Source organism: Ovis aries, chromosome 24, assembly GCF_016772045.2.
Source record: "Ovis aries strain OAR_USU_Benz2616 breed Rambouillet chromosome 24, ARS-UI_Ramb_v3.0, whole genome shotgun sequence".
In the NCBI taxonomy this organism is placed as follows: domain Eukaryota; kingdom Metazoa; phylum Chordata; class Mammalia; order Artiodactyla; family Bovidae; genus Ovis; species Ovis aries.
Window position 1 is genome coordinate 18544067 of NC_056077.1, and position 18086 is coordinate 18562152.

The 18086-nt window shown below is 42.9% G+C and overlaps 1 protein-coding gene across 12 annotated transcripts in view; it reads left to right on the forward strand.

The window, feature by feature from the left end:
- The first annotated feature begins 3548 nt into the window (after positions 1-3548).
- ACSM5 (acyl-CoA synthetase medium chain family member 5) overlaps positions 3549-18086 on the forward strand; it is a 31965-nt gene continuing 17427 nt past the window's right edge. For 4 of the 12 annotated variants that reach the window (XM_012104195.5, XM_015104105.4, XM_060405778.1 and 1 more), the window contains exons 1-5: positions 4309-4618; positions 6995-7210; positions 11691-11901; positions 14763-14970; positions 17686-17829. In XM_012104195.5, coding sequence (XP_011959585.2) covers positions 7007-7210; positions 11691-11901; positions 14763-14970; positions 17686-17829 — 767 coding nt within the window. In that variant the 5' untranslated portion in view covers positions 4309-4618; positions 6995-7006. Of the gene's footprint in view, positions 3627-4308; positions 4619-6994; positions 7273-11690; positions 11902-14762; positions 14971-17685; positions 17830-18086 lie in introns of those variants that run through there. The other 8 variants (XM_015104103.4, XM_060405776.1, XM_060405779.1 and 5 more) reach the window with 3 other exon arrangements.

Below are 18086 nucleotides of genomic sequence, written 5' to 3' on the forward strand. Positions count from 1 at the left end.
GAGAGTAACATACTCCATAGACAAAGTGTGGGGGCATTGCAGACGGTGAAAACAGGGGCCCCAAAATGTGGTGTGGTTAACTTTTATGGGCTGGGCAATTTCATAGGCTAATGAGTGGGAGGATTATTCTAACTACTTTGGGGAGGGGGTGGAGATTTCTAGAAATTGGGCCACTAACCACTTTTTGGTTTTGATGGTGCCTTAGAACTGTCATGGCACCTCTGGGTGTGTCATTTAGCTTGCTGATTGAGGATCAAAGTCTAGTCAAAGTTGGCTTGTCTGCCATCTTGGGCCCATTGGATTCTAATTGATTTATGTTATATCCATGGGCTATGTCCTTCTTTCAAAAGTTGTGCCCTGCCCCCTTCCTTCTTGTTTCAAAATGACATACAACACCTAGAAGGGTTGTAAGTGTTAGATGAGATGATACCTACAGGTAGTACCTGGAAGGCAGGAAACCCTGCCCTGATAATCACGTACATGTGTATCAAGTCATCACATTGTATGTCTAAGTATATACAACTTCATTTGTCAGTCATACTGAAAGCTCCAGGCTAGCCATTTATAATCAGTCAACCTCCTGAGATAAGAGACAGGTGGGGTCCAGCTGAGGAATTTACAACCAGCCCCCTGTTGACTGGTAAATAGCCAGTCTTAGTCTCTTGTAACAAGAGACTTCCCTGTAGCTCAATGGTAAAGAATCTGCCTGCAATGCAGGAGACCAGGGTTTCATCCCTAGGTCAGGAAGATCCTCTGGCGAAGGGAATGGCAATCCACTCCAGTACTCTTGCCGGGAGAATCCCATAGACAGAGGAGTCTGGTGGGCTACAGTCCTTGGGGTTGCAAAAAGTCAGATACAACTGAGCAACTAACACACAGGGAGCTAACATCCAACATGCCTTGTAGAGCTATATTAAAAAGCAGAGACATTATTTGCCAACAAAGTTCCATCTAGTCAAAGCTATGGGTTTTCCAGTGTATGGATATGAGAGTTAGACCATAAAGAAAGCTGAGCACCGAAGAACTGATACTTTTGAACTGCGGTGTTGGAGAAGACTCTTAAGAATCCCTTGGACTCATGGAGATCCAACCAGTCCATCCTAAGGGAAATCAGTCCTGAATATTCATTGGAAGGGCTGATGCTGAAGCTGAAACTCCAATACTTTAGCCACCCGTTGTGACGAACTGACTCATTGGAAAAGACTCTGATGCTGAGAAAGACTGAAGGCAGGAGAAGGGAATGACAGAGGATGAGATGGTTGGATGGCATCACGGACTCAATGGACATGAGTTTGAGCAAGCTCCAGGAGTTGATGATGGACAGGGAAGCCTAGAGTGCTACAGTCCATGGGGTCGCAAAGAGTCAGATATGACTAAGCAACTGAACTGAACCGGAGTCTCTTATAAACACCTCAAGGGAATAATCATGGCAAAGACAAAGAGAAGGAAAAAACCCTGTCTGAGTAAAAAATAAGGGAGACCAACATCTGTTGGATTATCAAAAAAGCAAGAGAGTTTCAGAAAAACATCTATTTCTGCTTTATTGACTACCACAAAGCCTTTGACTGTGTGGATCACCACAGACTGTGGAAAATTCTTAAAGAGGTGGGAATCCCAGACTACCTGATCTGCCTCTTGAGAAATCTGCATGCAGGTCAGGAAGCAACAGTTAGAACTGGACATGGAACAATGGACTGGTTCCAAATAGGGAAAGGAGTACACCAAGGCTTATATTGTCACCCTACTTATTTAACTTATATGCAGAGTACATCATGAGAAATGCTGGGCTGGAAGAAGCACAAGCTGGAATCAAGATTGCTGGGAGAAATATCAATAACCTCAGATATGCAGATGACACCACCCTTATGGTGGAAAGTGAAGAACTAAACAGCCTCTTAAAGAAAGTAAAAGAGGAGAGTGAAAAAAGTTGGCTTAAAGCTTAACATTCAGAAAACTAAGATCATGACATCTAATCCCATCACTTCATGGCAAATAGATGGGGAAACAGTGGAAAGTGACAGGTTTTATTTTCTTGGGCTCCAAAATCACTGCAGATGGTGACTGCAGTCATGAAATTAAAAGACGCTTACTCCTTATAAGAGAAGTTATGACCAGCCTAGACAGCATATTAAAAAGCAGAGACATTACTTTGTCAACAAAGGTCCATCTAGTCAAGGCTATGGTTTTTCCAGTAGTCATGTATGGATGTGAGAGTTGGATTATAAAGAAATCTGAGCGCCGAAGAATTGATGCTTTTGAACTGCGGCGTTGGAGAAGACTCTTGAGAGTCCCTTGGACTGCAAGATCCAACCAGTCAATCCAAAAAGAAATCAGTCCTGGGTGTTCATTGGAAGGACTGATGCTGAAGCTGAAACTCCAATATTTTGGCCACCTGATGCAAAAAATTGACTCATTTGAAAAGACCCTGATGCTGGGAAAGATTGAAGGCAGGAGGAGAAGGGGATGACAGAGGATGAGATGATTGGATGGCATCACCAACTCAATGGACATGAGTTGAGTAAACTCTGGGAGTTGGTGATGGACAGGGAGGCCTGGCGTGCTACAGTCCATGGGGTCACAAAGAGCTGAACATGACTGAGCAACTGTACTGAACTGAACTGACACATGTACAGAAAGGCTCCTTGGAGTCAAAAGTTGGAGGGTAATTCCAGGCCATAGTGAATCTTGCTCCTCCCAGAAGACTTCACATTGAGATTCAAATGGTGTGCATGAGATTAGCCACACCTTAATGGCTAAAGTGTACTTGTGCTTCCCAGGGGAGGGTCCTGAGACAAATTAACCAGTGTGGAACAGAGCAAGGTGATTGACCTGAGGGAAGACAGACCTGGAGAAATGCCCCTTATAAAGTATTTAAACTTCCCAGAGGCTTGACTGTCTCTCTGAGCTCGCCCATGAGCCTTTCTGCATGTACTTTTCCTTTCAATAAACTTTTAACTTTACTCTTTACCTCTGCCTGCCTCCTCGCCTGAATTCATTCTTGACTAGGCAGGCAAGACTAGGGAACTTAGCCCTAACTGCTGGCCCCTGTGGTCCAGTGGTTAGGACTCCAGTTTGGGAAACTAAGACCCTGCTTCCAGTTACCACTTGCTGCTGCTTGTTGCAAGCTGCCACTTCCTGCTGCATGCATCCAAAATCAATACTTCAGTGAAGTTGGAGAAAAATAAAAATAGAAACATATTTTAACACATATCGACTGTTAGAAAGTGATAAATCTTAGGGAGGAAGATCGAGCAGGGAACAGTGGGTAGGAAATGTCAGATGGGAAAGGATACCACTTTCAATGAGGTAGTGGGTTGAAGGCTCCATGAGTGGAGCCGTGTGGAAGGAGCTTCCTGGCAGAGGATCTGAAAGATGACCTGAAGCAGCACTGGCCAGAGCCAGCCTGAGAGCTTGTTAATATTTAGAAATTTTGCAACTCCGGTCGGTTGAAACTTGTGGGAATCGAAACTGGCCATGGTGGGAATTTTTAACCATAGGTACTGGCAAACACTGTAAGTCACTTGTGCGGTTTTTGTTCTCAGAGAACCAGTTTACCAACAGCCCCACCCCAAGCCAGAACTTAAATCCCACAAGGAGACCACAGTGGCTGCTGCCCAATAAGCCTAGTGAGTACTGATTTCCGAGACTGCCTTTGACTCTAAGTGACTCAGGCAACAGAGGAGGCTTAGTTATTCTTAGTAGCTTTATTTAGGTATAATTCATATACCAAAAAATTCACTCAAGTGTGCAATTATTCGTATTACTGTTAATTTCTTTTGGTAAGTTTAGAGTCCATGGGGTCGCAAAGTCCATGGGGTCACAAAGAGTCGGACACGACTGAGCGACAACTGAATTGAACTGAAGTTTATAGAGATGTGCAGTCATGGCCACATTCCAAGTTTAGAACATTTCCAACAAAGAGATCCCTTGTGTCCAGTTCCTCTAGGCAACTGCCAAACTTCTTCTTGTCTACTTCCTGTCTCTGGAGGGTTTTGCACAGAAAAGGGACATGACTTGATTTATATTATTGTCACTTTTGTCTCCTTTCTGCCAGGATATAATAAAGTTCCTGTTCTCTTTCTGGATTAGATGGTGACCTGAATTTTCAGGGAAAATATCCTCTAGGTCCAGGACCCTCCAGGCACTGGGGTTGGAATTGCTTCTCCCAGCTGTGAAAAAAGGTTGCCGGGCCACTCTCGCTGGCTCAAGTGTGCTGACCAGCTGACGCCATGTGTCCTTGGCTAGCTTCAGGCTCTGCCCTCTCTTGGCTGCATTTGGGGCCAAAGTTCCTCCGGAGGCTGAGTTAGCACTTTGCCTTTACCAGCGTTCCTGGGAGCCTGAATGTTTACAGGCACAAAGGCCTGCATTCCGCTGAAGTAAAACCTGAAGTCTTCACATTTTCTGGGTTCAAGAACAAGGTACAGTGAAGAGAAATGCTCGGCAGGAGGTGTCCGCTGCCCCAGGCCTTTACAGATTAAGCCTAAAGAGGGCAGGGCCGGAAATGGGGCTTTGTACACTTAGTAAGGAAGCCTGAGATTCTAACTACCTGCTGTCAAGGGACCGCAGGAATCCAGGAGAGAAAGGAAGAGGAAAGGGCTTGAGGCAGAGTTCTGGAGAGGTAAGGAGTAAGGGAGGGAGGTGAGGGAAAGGGAGTTCTGAAGCTGCAGCCACCACCCCCAGCCCGGCCACACAGGGGCTAAGGTCTAGCTTTCTGGGAGGTGAGACCTGGAAGTCACTTTTCCTCTCCATGCCTCACTTTCTTTATCTGTAAAATAGAGAACATAACACATTACACAGTTATGAGAATTTAAGGAAGTAACACTTATAAAGCACTTTTCAAATGCTCAAGAAGATGACAGTTATTGCTTTTCTTGTTATCCTGGCACATTATTATTGTTGTCTTAGTCATTTTGGCTGCTATACAAAAATACCACATATAGGTGGTTTAAACAACATTTGTATGTCATAGTTCTAGAGGCTGGAAAGTTCAAGATCAAGGCACCATGGGCAGATTGGTATCTGGTGAGGGCCTGTTTCCTGGTTCATAGTTCTAGCCTCAGCAAGCAGAAGGAAGGAGGGAGTTCTCTGGGATCTCTTTTTTAAGGGCTCCACCCTCATGACCTAATCACCAATCAGCAGCCTCACCTCCTCACACCATTACATTTGAGGTTAGGATTAAATTACATATGGGGGGAGCACAAACATTTAGTCTATGGCAGTTATTATTACTGCATTCTATTATTATTATTATTACCAAGAGGAACTTGGCAGAAAGGAAATGAATCTGGGGATATAGTCCTGTGGCCACTGCTTCATTTAAACTTTAATGTGCTCAGCTGGCCTGGGGTTCATGTTGAAGTGCAGATTCTAATTCCACAGGTCTTGGGTGAGGTCTAAGGTTCTGCCTTTGTAACCTGTTCCCAAGTAACGCTGATATCATTGGTCCATAGACCACACTCTGAATATCCAGATACTAAAACTATTCTGGTCCAATACAGTAGAGACTAGCCACGTGTAGCTTTTGGAGCATTTGAGTGTGGCTGGTCTAAACCAAAGTGTGCCTTTAATGAAAAATGCACATTGTATTTCAAAGACTTAAGAACAATAGAACATAAAATATCTCTAATAATGTCTTCTGATATTGATTACATGTTTGAAATTATGGGATACAGCTAGTGTCAACTGAAAAATTAGTCACAACTTGAAAGCAGAGAATTATTTTATTTGGTGGGAATGTTAAGGACTCCCAGCCCAGGAGGCAGCATCTCAGGAGCCCTAAGAAAATTGCTCTGAGGAGGCAGGAAAGGGAGTCAGGCTATATACAAGTTTGGAACAAAGTGGGCAGGCAGTCTAAACATCAAAGATTATTAAATATGGAAAACCAGATAATTCACTCCTTTCATATGCCCCTCTGGAGGAAATGGCAACCCACTCCAGTAATCTTGCCTGAAGAATTCCATGGACGGAGGAGCCTGGCAGGCTACAGTCCATGGGGTTGCAAAGAGTCAGACATGACTGAGCAACTCTCACTCACTCACTCATATGCCCCTCAGCTGTCTGGGGCCAAACCCTGATTTTTGATTATTTACATCCTTAATTCCTTGTTCACCATAAGGAATGGCAGATGTAGTGGCCGGTTGCTTCTTGCATTTCCCACCCCTCCCCCAGCTCCTCAGCAATCACCATAGGGAGCTTAGAATCTGCTGGATGGCAGGCATTGCATTCCCTCTGGGGAGCCCTCATTCACATTTGGAGGCCCCAAATCACTGATGGTTGTGACATTTCTTGCCCACTGATATGGCAAGAAGTATTCCATTCCGCAAGGGCTTCCCTTGTGGCTCAGCTGGTAAAGAATCCGCCTGCAATGTGGGAGACCTGGGTTCAATCCCTGGGTTGGGAAGATCCCTTGGAGAAGGGAACGGCTACCCACTCCAGTATTCTGGCCTGGAGAATTCCATGAACTGTATAGTCCATGGGGTCACAAAGAGTCAGACACAACTGACTGACTTTCACTTCACTTCATTCCATTCCATTTCACAATAGTTAAATAAAATGTATTCACCTGTTTCTTTTTCTTTTTTAATGAAACTGCCAGAGAATTGTGCATTACAGGAGGAGGTGTGGTTCATATCACATTTCTTTTGGAAGGTGCTGCCCTGGAGCTTTCTTCAGACTTGTCAGGCCAGTTCAGGATTTACAAAAGGCTTTTTGAGGGATTCAGTTTGAAGAACTGAGCCTTGGAAGGTGGGCTCTGAGTTCCTGCCCCCCACAGAGATCCAACAGGCCATGAAAGGTGGAAGAGATGAACTTCAGGCCCAGGGAGAAGAAATGATCAAAATCACACCATGGAACTCAGATTAGAGCCCAAGATTCTGCTCTACTAGCCAATATGTGCTGTGGTCACCCTAGGGCTGACCACAGGTTTCTCTCCAACCTCAGTGTCTCCCTAAAGCCCAAAATTCACAATGACATTCTCTCTCTTCTTTGATGACAGGCAGGAGGCAACATGAGGCTATGGCTAAGAGAACTGGTCCTCCAGGCACTGAGAAACGCCCGGGGTATCTGTGGGTCTCATGGGCAGCCACCACCTCTTCCTGTCCCTCAGAAGATTGTGGCCACCTGGGAAGCCATCAGCCTGGGCAGGCAGCCAGTGCCTGAGTATTTCAACTTTGCCCATGATGTGCTGGACGTGTGGAGTCAGCTGGAAAAGGTGAAGCTCACGGTGTCTTAGGGTCCAGCTTGGGCATCAGATTCCACCTTCACAAAACCTCAGTGAGACTCGAGGCTGCAAGACATGTGTACATTTTGGCTTGAGAGTTTTGCAAGTCTTAAAATTTAAACTGTGAGCATTTAAGCCTTAAAAAAGCTATTATGACCAAGGTTTTGAGCCTTAGACACCCCTACCTAATCCCTAGTATTCTCACATTCCTAAACCCAAATTACACGGGGAGAGAGTTACACCCCAATTAAATCAATGATTTGATTTCCTTCAAATCATTCTGAGCAAGTGAAAGAGAAAGTTTTGTATTACTACTAATCTGTTTTTAGTCTCTTCCTCACATTGGGTCCGTCCCTTTTAAATGAGGAGAGAGCTTGGCTCAGGCTCAAAGCTTTTCACAGATCACAGCAAATACATAGGATTGAATTCAGATGATCTTGATTTCCTTGTGTGTCTCAATGCATTTGCTTCCTTCTTTATCCTCCCTTCCTTGTGTGTCTGTTGTGCCTCTCTTTGTACTCTGTGTCAAAGATACCTTTTGTTTATAGTAGGAGAATATAGACTTTATCTCAAAGAAATTTATTTATGTTAATTTTAAGAAGAGCTTGCTTAAAGAAAAAAAGATGAGATAAGTAATATTGTGAGTAGATGCAGTACTAGTCTACTGTTAGTGGATATGGTAAAATGTATGGGGGTGGTGTGAGAATGACTGAGATGTAAAAGGAAGTTTTGCTGTCAGATAGATGTGCTTTATTTGCTTGAAGCATGACCTTGAGCAAATTGCTAGGCTCCTTGGATCTCAGTTGTCTCATCTATAAAAACAGAGTTATACAGTATGCCAACTGGAGCTGTGAGAATTAAATGAGAAGTAAGAGATGGGGTTAGGGTGCTCCTTTAATATCTGCAAAGTTTAAGATTTTGTTAAAAAATAAAACCACACTAAGCTCATCCAGTGCTTCCCTGAAATGATCTTCCTGTCAGGCTCTACAGTCCCTGGATTTCATAAGCCCACAGGCTATTGTATAGCTAAAGTGGCCCCAGCTCCTTGCCTGTAGAGTGGGGACGACAGCAGCTCCCTCCTGCCTTGGAGAAGGCAATGGCAACCCACTCCAGTATTCTTGCCTGGAGAATCCCATGGACAGAGGAGCCTGGTGGGCTACAGTCCATGGGGTCACAAAGAGTCAGATGGGACTGAAGAGACTTAGCATGCATGCGTGCAAGCTCACCCTTAGAAGACTTTTCCTAATGAAAAAAATCAAACAAAGAGGGTTAAGTCAGCAAAAATGATGGAATAACGACTTTCTGAAATTTTATTCTCCATAAAAGCAAAACAAAAACTTAGTCATAATCAACTTTTCAGAACTCTAGAAACTAACTAAAGACTAGAGTAATCCAGGGAATGTATACTAAAGACACTCTGGTTAACATCTGGGTGTATCTTAATGGGAATGCCCCAGAGATATTACCTCATTATGCAAAAATTACATATCCTTCGTGACTATTCTGAAAATGGTAAAATACATCTGATGAAATTTAACTTTCAGCAGCCAAGCATACATTTAAAAGCTTACCATGAAATTAAAAGATGATAATCACGATGGTATGATCACTCACCTAGAGCCAGATATCCTGGAATCCGAAGTCAATCGGGCCTTAGAAAGCATCACTACGAACAAGCTAGTGAAGGTGATGGCATTCCAGTTGAGCTATTTCAAATCCTGAAAGATGATGCTGTGAAAGTGCTACACTCAATATTCCAGCACATTTGGAAAACTCAACAGTGGCCACAGCACTAGAAAACGGCAGTTTTCATCCCAATCCCAAAGAAAGGCAATGCCAAAGAATGCTCAAACTACCACACAAGTGCACTCATCTAACACACTAATAAAGTAATGCTCAAAATTCTCCAAGCCAGGCTTCAGCAATAAGTGAACATGAACTTCCAGATGTTCAAGCTGGTTTTAGAAAAGACAGAGGAGCCAGAGATCAAATTGCCAACATCCACTGGATCATGGAAAAGCAAGAGAGTTCCAGAAAAACATCTATTTCTGCTTTATTGACTATGCCAAAGCCTTTGACTGTGTGGATAACAATAAACTGTGGAAAATTCTGAAAGAGATGGGAATACCAGGCTACCTGACCTGCTTCTTGAGAAATCTATATGCAGGTCAAGAGGCAACAGTTAGAAGTGGACATGGAACAACAGACTGGTTCCAAATAGGAAAAGAGTACGTCAAGGCTGTATACTGTCACCCTGTTTATTTAACTTACATGCAGAGTACATCATAAGAAACGCTGGGCTGGAAGAAGCACAAGCTGGAATCAAGACTGCCGGGAGAAATATCAATAATCTCAGATATGCAGATGACACCACCCTTATGGCAGAAAGTGAAGAGGAACTCAAAAGCCTCTTGATGAAAGTGAAAGAGGAGAGTGAAAAAATTGACTTAAAGCTCAACATTCAGAAAATAAAGATCATGGCATCTGGTCCCATCACTTCATGGCAAATAGATGGGGAAACAGTGGAAACAGTGTCAGACTTTATTTTGGGGGCTCCCAAATCACTGCAGATGGTGACTGAAGCCATGAAATTAAAAGACGCTTACTCCTTGGAAGGAAAGTTATGACCAACCTAAATAGCATATTCAAAAGCAGAGACTTTACTTTGCCAACAAAGGTCCGTCTAGTCAAGGCTATGGTTTTTCCAGTGGTCATGTATGGATGTGAGAGTTGGACTGTGAAGAAAGCTGAGCACCAAAGAATTGATGCTTTTGAACTGTGGTGTTGGAGAAGACTCTTGAGAGTCCCTTGAACTGCAAGGAGATCCAACCAGTCCATTCTAAAGGAGATCAGTCCTGGGTGTTCTTTGGAAGGAATGATGCTAAAGCTGAAACTGTAATACTTTGGCCACCTCATGCGAAGAGTTGACTCATGGAAAAGGCTCTGATGCTGGGAGGGATTGGGGGCAGGAAGAGAAGGGGACAACAGAGGATGAGATGGTTGGATGGCATCACTGACTCGATGGACATGAGTCTGAGTAAACTCTGTGAGTTGGTGATGGACAGGGAGGCCTGGCATGCTGCAATTCATGGGGTCGCAAAGAGTTGGACATGACTGAGCAACTGAACTGAACTGAATTGAAAAGCTTACCTGAAGTCTCTTTTATAAAGGAATAGTATGAATAAGTTGATCTGTATGTTTTAAAAACTGACATGTTATTAAGGCAGAAATTATGAAGTTGCAAAAAAATGATAATATATACCAAATTGATCTACATACTCAATGTAAGCTTTATCAAAATTCCAGCAGACTTCTTTGCAAAAATATACAGTCTTGTCCAAACAGCCATGTGGAAATACAAGGAACCCATAATAACCAAAACAATCTTGAAAAAGAAGCACAAACCTGGTGGACACACACTTTCTTATTTCAAAACCTACCTCAAAGTTATAGTAATCAAGACTGTGTGGGGAAAAAAAGAAGACAATCTGGTACTGGCATAAGGATAGGCATAGATGAATGGGATAAACCTAAGGATCATAAATACACCCATAAATCTATGGTCAGTCAGTTTTCAACAAAGGTGCCAAGAAAATTAAATGGGGAAAGAATTGTCCTTCCAATTAATGGTGCTGGCACAACTGTATATTCACATGCAAAAAAAGAAGGTGATCCCTACCTCACACCACATACAAGAATTAACTAAAAAATGGATCAAAGATCTAAATGAAGGAGAAAAAAACTAAAATTCTTAGAAGAAAATATAGGTGCATATCCTGGATTAGGTAATAGTTTCTAAAATATAAGCAATGAATGAAAGAAAGTAGATAAACTGAATTTCATGAAAATTTCTAGCATTTGTAGGTCAAAATGAGAAGACACCCCACAAAATCACATATCTGAGATATATAATTTGTGTGTATATGTGTGTGTGAGTTTATACATATATATATGTATATATATAGCACATAGGAGTACGTCAAGGCTGTATATTGTCAACCTGCTTATTTAACTTATATACAGAGTACATCATGACAAATACTGGGCTGGAAGAAGCACAAGCTGGAATCAAGATTGCCAGGAGAAATATCAATAACCTCAGATATGCAGATGACACCACCCTTATGGTAGAAAGCAAAGGGAGGTCACAGAACAGTGTGAATCTTAGGCTATCTTTTGCATTAAAAACATGGGATGGAAAAAAAGAACATATTTACGTTTGCCTAAAGATTCACTGAAAAGATTTGTAAGAAATTAATAATATTGGTTGCTCATTGAGACAGGTAAAGTGGGGAGCAGGATAGGCACAGTGTGGAAGAAGCCTTCTTAACGTATGTCTTTTCATATCATTTTGATTTTTTAACCCTGTGAATTTAATAACTATTGTAAAAAAAATTTAAAAACAGAAGAGCAAGCAAACAAAAATCCTCACCCATTGTTTCCATCTATTTTTGCCTATACAACTCTCTAGGCTGGGCACCGGCCCCCAATCCCTGCCTTCTGGTGGGTTGATGGTACAGGAGCAGAGGTCAAGTGGAGCTTTGAAGAGCTGGGAGAGCAATCTAGGAAGGCGGCTAATGTGCTGGAGGGTGCCTGTGGCCTGCAGCCTGGAGACAGAATGATGCTGGTGCTCCCGCGGCTCCCGGAGTGGTGGCTGGTCAGTGTGGCTTGTATGCGGACAGGTCAGTGAGCAAGGCCGAGACTCCCAGTTGGGGCTGATACAACCTGCCTGAGTTTGGGCAGCCTCCACAATGTCTGGGAGATGGAGCAAGTCAAACCTCATGTGGAGTTTTGTTTACTTCCCCTTTACCCACCAATCACAACATGATTGTGTACAGGGGCCAGATAGCACCGTAATTGATCTAAGCGGGTCAATATGTGTTTTGCTGAATGTTTTCACTTTTGTCTCAGGTTCAAAGGATTTGTTAACAAAATAAGCCAGTCATTATATGCAAATAAAGAATACAGATAAGTATTAGAGAATTATCTAGCTTACTTTCAACATACCAACATTAAAAGAAAAGAGAAGTAGAGCAGAGAATACAGCACCAAATTGGGTTTTGACCAACATTCAGACTTAAACAGCCCTGGGAAGCCCCATGTCACAGCACATTTGGAGTCCCAACTGGGAAAGGGTCCCAGGCAGTGCGACGACTCCATGGGTGAGACTTCAAAGATTGCAATTCAGTGTTCTGCTTATAATCCCAGGACTACGAAAACTGATATCATCCTGAATCTGTGACCAAATTGCAAGCCTGGTTTCATGTTAATGCTGTTTGTTTTGTCTTGTAAAACTTAGAATGTTGCTAAGTCTGAGGTTTGGCTGGCCAGACCCCCTCTGGGGGCTCAACAATCTCAAGATTTATCCGCCATCTTATCTTCGGTGCTGTAAGTCTTGCATTCACAGCAGGCAGTCACTCCCAGTCAGGGCAGTGTCCCAGAAGGTTAGAAGCAAGGTCAGAGGACTGCTGTGTTTTGTCTCTGAAGCCTAAACAAGACTATTCATTTAATTTCCCTAATAGTGTGAGGCAGCAGGGAGTGCTGAGGACTGTGATGAACTGGAGCTCACATTCCTCACCCATCAGGGATGACTGCTCTCTTGAACATATTGATCTTCAGATGTGTCTTTCCACAAAGGAGGAGAGGCCAAAGGATATAGCCCTCAGAGCCCCAAAAGCCTCTGCTGGCTCTGTCTTATGCATATGTTGAAAGGGCTGGAGCTTTTAGGCTGATTTTTCAAAAGTAAGACATCTACTTTTGGTGGAGCGCTAGTTTCTCCATCCCCTAGGAACTTTCTACCACTTAGAATGTCATCCACTCCCTTCCAGTCATATCTGTAGAACAATCTACCTGAAATTTGTTGTCACAAATGTTTGTAAATCAGTAAAAACTCATGTCAGAAAATTAACTTTCCTGTATGATCAAGTTTAATCCAACCATTTTGTGAATAGGTTGTACTCCCCAAAATTTTATTTTAACATATTTTTAGACAATAAATAAAAGTGAGCACCATTACAGAGTATCCAGCTCTGAAGAAAAGAAACAGGCACACAGGTTTGGGGATTTCTCCATATTCTGCCATGAATATAAAATCCATTGAAATGAGGACTGAGGTAAGGGAGCTCCTAAAGACCTGCTGTGCTCCAGGCACTGTGTTAGGTGCCTTGCATGATCGAAACTTCTCTTTGCAGTATTATTATCATTTTTTTCTGGAAAGATAACTGGAAAATGACTCCAGTGTCCCCAGTTATACATGTACCCTATTTCTCTGTCGTCCAAGTAGCTCAAGACCATGTTCTCCATTGCCACATCAAGTCTAGCATCTTGTTCATCTCCAAGGCTACACAACCTGAATGACCTCATTCTCACATCCCCACATTCTCCTGATAAGCACTTGTCACTTTTCTTCCAGGCTATGGTGTTCACCTCGTTTCTCTTGCTGACAGCTCCGGCTGTCCACCATCTGCCTGGGCTGCCAAAGCTCCGGATAGAACAGACTTGTATTAGAAACAGCTAAAACAGAGAGGTGGAGTGAAGAGCCAAACTGCTCAGCTCCCAAAGTGTTCATGCTGGGCTTTAAGCCCTGTAAAGTTTGGGAGATAAAGAGAAAGGAAATGAAGGTTTTGTTTGGACTCCACCCGATTTGGGATTGGCCTTTCCTCTGTCTTCTGTCCTCTTTCACTGGGTGGCCAATTATTTTGGATCTCTTTCTTCTCGTCTGTGAAATGAGAATGTTGGACTCAGTGGAGTGTGGAGTGTTTACAGCCTGCATTCTGAGATGTTCAAGTGGTTTTTCAAGTGTCTGATTAAAATTTGCCCCTGCTTTCTGCTTTCTTATCACTTTCCCTTGAGAGTAATGGGGCCATGGAGCCCCCACTGCTATACCCTTGCCCCCACCCCAAGTGATCCACACCCAATGCTAAGATTCACTGTAGCCTTTTGTTTGAAAAGCCTGAAAAAGCATTGAACTAGGTAATCTCTGCCTGTGTGCTTGCTAAGTCACTTCAGTCATGTCCAACTCTTTGAGACCCTATAGACTGTAGCCTGCCAGGCTCCTCTTTCCATGGGATTTTCCAGGCAAGTATAATGGAGTGGGTTGCCATTTCTTTCTCCAGGTAATTTCTAGGACAATGTAATATAGTGTTAAAGATCATGGAGATTTAAGGTTACCACTGCGCCTGGGTTCACAGTCACAGCACTACAACATTTTAGCTGTGTGATCCTGGGCTAGTTAATTTATTTAAGGCATAAAGGTCTAGGTCTTAATGTTTTGAATCTGCCAAATGGGTTTAATGATTACATCTACTTTCCAGGGTTGTAAGAATTAAATGAAATAATGCATGCAAAGTTCTTAGCATGTATAAATGCCCTGTAAATATTCTCTGAATTTCAATATGTTATCATTAATAGTGCCTTTTTCCAGTTCAGGCATTCTAAGTATCTCTGGCCCTTTCCTGCTTCTATCTGGGAATATCTGGTCTGGACTTGTTTACGGGGGTCTTCCCTGTCGCCCAATCAACATCCCCTCTCTGTGTGGCATCAGGGGCCGTCATGATTCCTGGCATCTCTCAGCTGACAGAAAAAGACCTCAAATTTCGGCTGCAGGCATCCAGAGCCAAGGCCATTATCACCAGTGACTCCTTGGCTCCACGGGTGGATGCCATTAGCGCCGACTGCCCTTCCCTTCAGACCAAGCTGCTTGTGTCAGACAGCTATCGGCCAGGCTGGATGAACTTCAGGGAACTCCTCTGGTAAGTTGGAACTCTCCAGGGGAGAGCATAAAAATGAGGCCAAAGCATATCCCCCTGCGTAAAAAGAATGCATTTCTAATTGCACATGGAAAGAGTGAATCAGAAAGGTGAAGCACTTTGGAAGCCAGACAGACCTGAGACCTAATCCCGGTGACTACCTGAAGTTCCTTCAGTGTTCCTCACTTAGTCAGTACTGGAATTGTCCCTAGATTTTTTTGTGCATTTGCCTCTATGATGTGGTAGTAAATACAGATTATCAGCTGGAGTAAGTGAGATTATTTACATGATGCACTCAGTACATAGTAGGTGGTCAATTAATAATCCGATTTCTTCCATGTGTTGAGTGCTAAATGTATTCTGAACTGTGGTGTTGGAGAAGACTCTTGAGAGTCCTTTGGACTGCAGGGAGATCTAACCAGTCCATCCTAAAGGAAATCAGTCCTAAATATTCATTGGAAGGACTGATATTGAAGCTGAAACTCCAGTACTTTGGCCACCTCATGCGAAGAGTTGACTCATTGGAAAAGACCCTGATGCTGGGAAAGATTGAAGGCAGAAGAAGGGGATGACAGAGGATGAGATGGTTGGATGGCATCACTGACTCAATGGACCTGAGTTTGAGTAAAGTCCGGGATTTGGTGATGGACAGGGAGGCCAGGCGTGCTGCAGTCCATGGGGTCGCAAAGAGTCAGACACGACTGAGTGGCTGAACGGAACTGAACTGAATGTATTCCAGGTGTTGTGCTGGGTTAGCATTCACCTCCATTCAATCTTGCAACAAAAACTTAGTGAACACCTGTTTTGGTGTTGTGCTGGGTTAGCATTCACCTCCATTCAATCTTGCAACAAAAACTTAGTGAACACCTGTTTTGTGACAAGCATGGTGTTTAATACTCGGACAATAATGAATCAGCATTGTCTTATTTAATCCTTGAAAAATCCTATAAAGTGCACTTTACTCTAATTTTTCAGATGATGAAACTGAGACCTGGAAAGATAAAATGACATGTTTGAGATGATGATAAGTAATGAAGTCAAGGTTGGGACAGAACCAAAGCCATTTGCTTTTCAGTGAGGACTCATGGAAATCTAACTGGGCATTTGAAACATTGTCTTGACTGGAGGCCAGAACTAAAATGGGTCCCTCACCTGGGCCTGCACTGTTAAGTCACAAATGCTTGTCTTCATAGATAAGGGGCACCAGATTCACCTGCTAGTTCACTTAAAAAAAAATTTTTTTTTACTAATCTCAGCATTTGTCTCTTGTCCCTAGCTTAAAAGAAAACTTTGTCACTTGCATTTAATTGTATTATAATTTTGGGGATTATAAGACTCACAAGCATAGGTTATAAATAATGTGTCCTTTATTTTATAAAATATTATATTTCCAACATATGGCATTGTCTATACTTTCCTTATATTCCAATATAATCATAAGCAGCTGAAAGTTGAACAGAAAATAATCAATATATCTAAGAAATATAGTTAGATACAAAGGTATATTTTAAAGTTTGAGGACATGGTAAATGATTTTTTGAATGTCCTTCCTACACTAGAATATAAACTTTCCACCATAAAATTATGGGAAATTATTTATTTATATATTTGAGTGTGTGCTTAGTCACTTCCATTGTGTCTGACTCTTTGTGACCCTATGGACTGGAGCCCATCAGACTCTTCTGTCCATGGGATTCTCCAGGCAAGAATACTGGAGTGGGTGGCCATGCCCTCTTCCAGGGGATCTTCCTGATCCAGGGATCAAACTCTCATCTCTCATGTCTCCTGCATTGGCAGGTAGGTTCTTTGCCACTAGCACCACCTGGAAAGCCCCATTTATTTATTTATTTTGGGGTGAGGTTTGAAATACAGATTTTAAGGTCCCACATCTGACCTACTTAACCAGACATACCTGAACAAGGGCCCAGATCCTTATAGTCAGTGATCTGCCCACGTGATTTTGATGAGCTGTCAGGTTGGTCTGAATCAGCAGGCTCGCAATTTTGATGGTTATTAGAATTACGTAAGGAACTTAGAAAGAAAAAAAAACAGTGCCCAGGCCCACCAACAAAGATTCTGAATCCATTTTCTTCAGCTTGGAGCCCAGGGAATAGTATTTCTTTCAAAAAACCTATCAGGTGATCCTAAGATGTATTCAGGATTGAGAAAAGGTGAGTTAGAACATTCTCCAGATCACAAACCTTTTAGGAATTACCCACATCTCAAAACTCCAAATTTAGGGAACACTTAGGAAAACAACTCTAAATTACCAGGAACTGAGCTAGAACTCCAGAGAAGGCAGTGGCAACCCACTCCAGTATTCTTGCCTGGAGAATCCCAGGAACAGAGGAGCTTAGTGGGCTGCCATCTATGGGGTCGCACAAAGTCGGACACAACTGAAGCGACTTAGCAGCAGCAGCAGCAGATGCAGAACTCATAAATGCTTGTTCCACCAGAAGGTCTCATGCCTTAATAAAAGCACAGGTTTCTTTTGAGTGAGTCATTTAATTATTCTGAGCCTCAATTTCCTTATGTGCAAATGGTTATAACCTCATGAGATAATTGTAGGGGTCAGAGATAACTCACGCTGGAGCTTCTAGCAGGTACCTCACACATGGTATTTATCAAATGTAGCCTGTCTTGTTGTTCTAAGTATTACTGTGACTGTGACTGCTGGCACTGCTAGCAGTACCCTTGTAATATTTTTATATTTTACAGGGAGGCATCCACAGAACACAACTGTGCAAGGACCAGGAGTCAAGACCCAGTGGCCATCTACTTCACAAGTGGCACGACTGGGACCCCCAAGATGGTCGAGCATACCCAGGCCAGCTACGGACTGGGTTTTGTGGCCAGTGGGAGGTACCAGGGGTTAGCTTTTCTGGTGGGTCCAAGGAACCTAAAAGTAGGTCGGTGAGCTGGAGGAGTGTGGGTGAGGGGGAAAGTGGCAGCAGTCGAAGTTAGGAGCTAACAAAGGTGCAAATCAGGTAAGGATCAGAAGGCTTTGGGCTTTACTTTGAGTGAGGTGAGAAGCAATTGGAGGTGTTTCTGATTTGTTTGTTTGTTTGTTTGTTTTTAAGTGTGGTAAACTACATGTACCATTAAATTTACCATTTTAA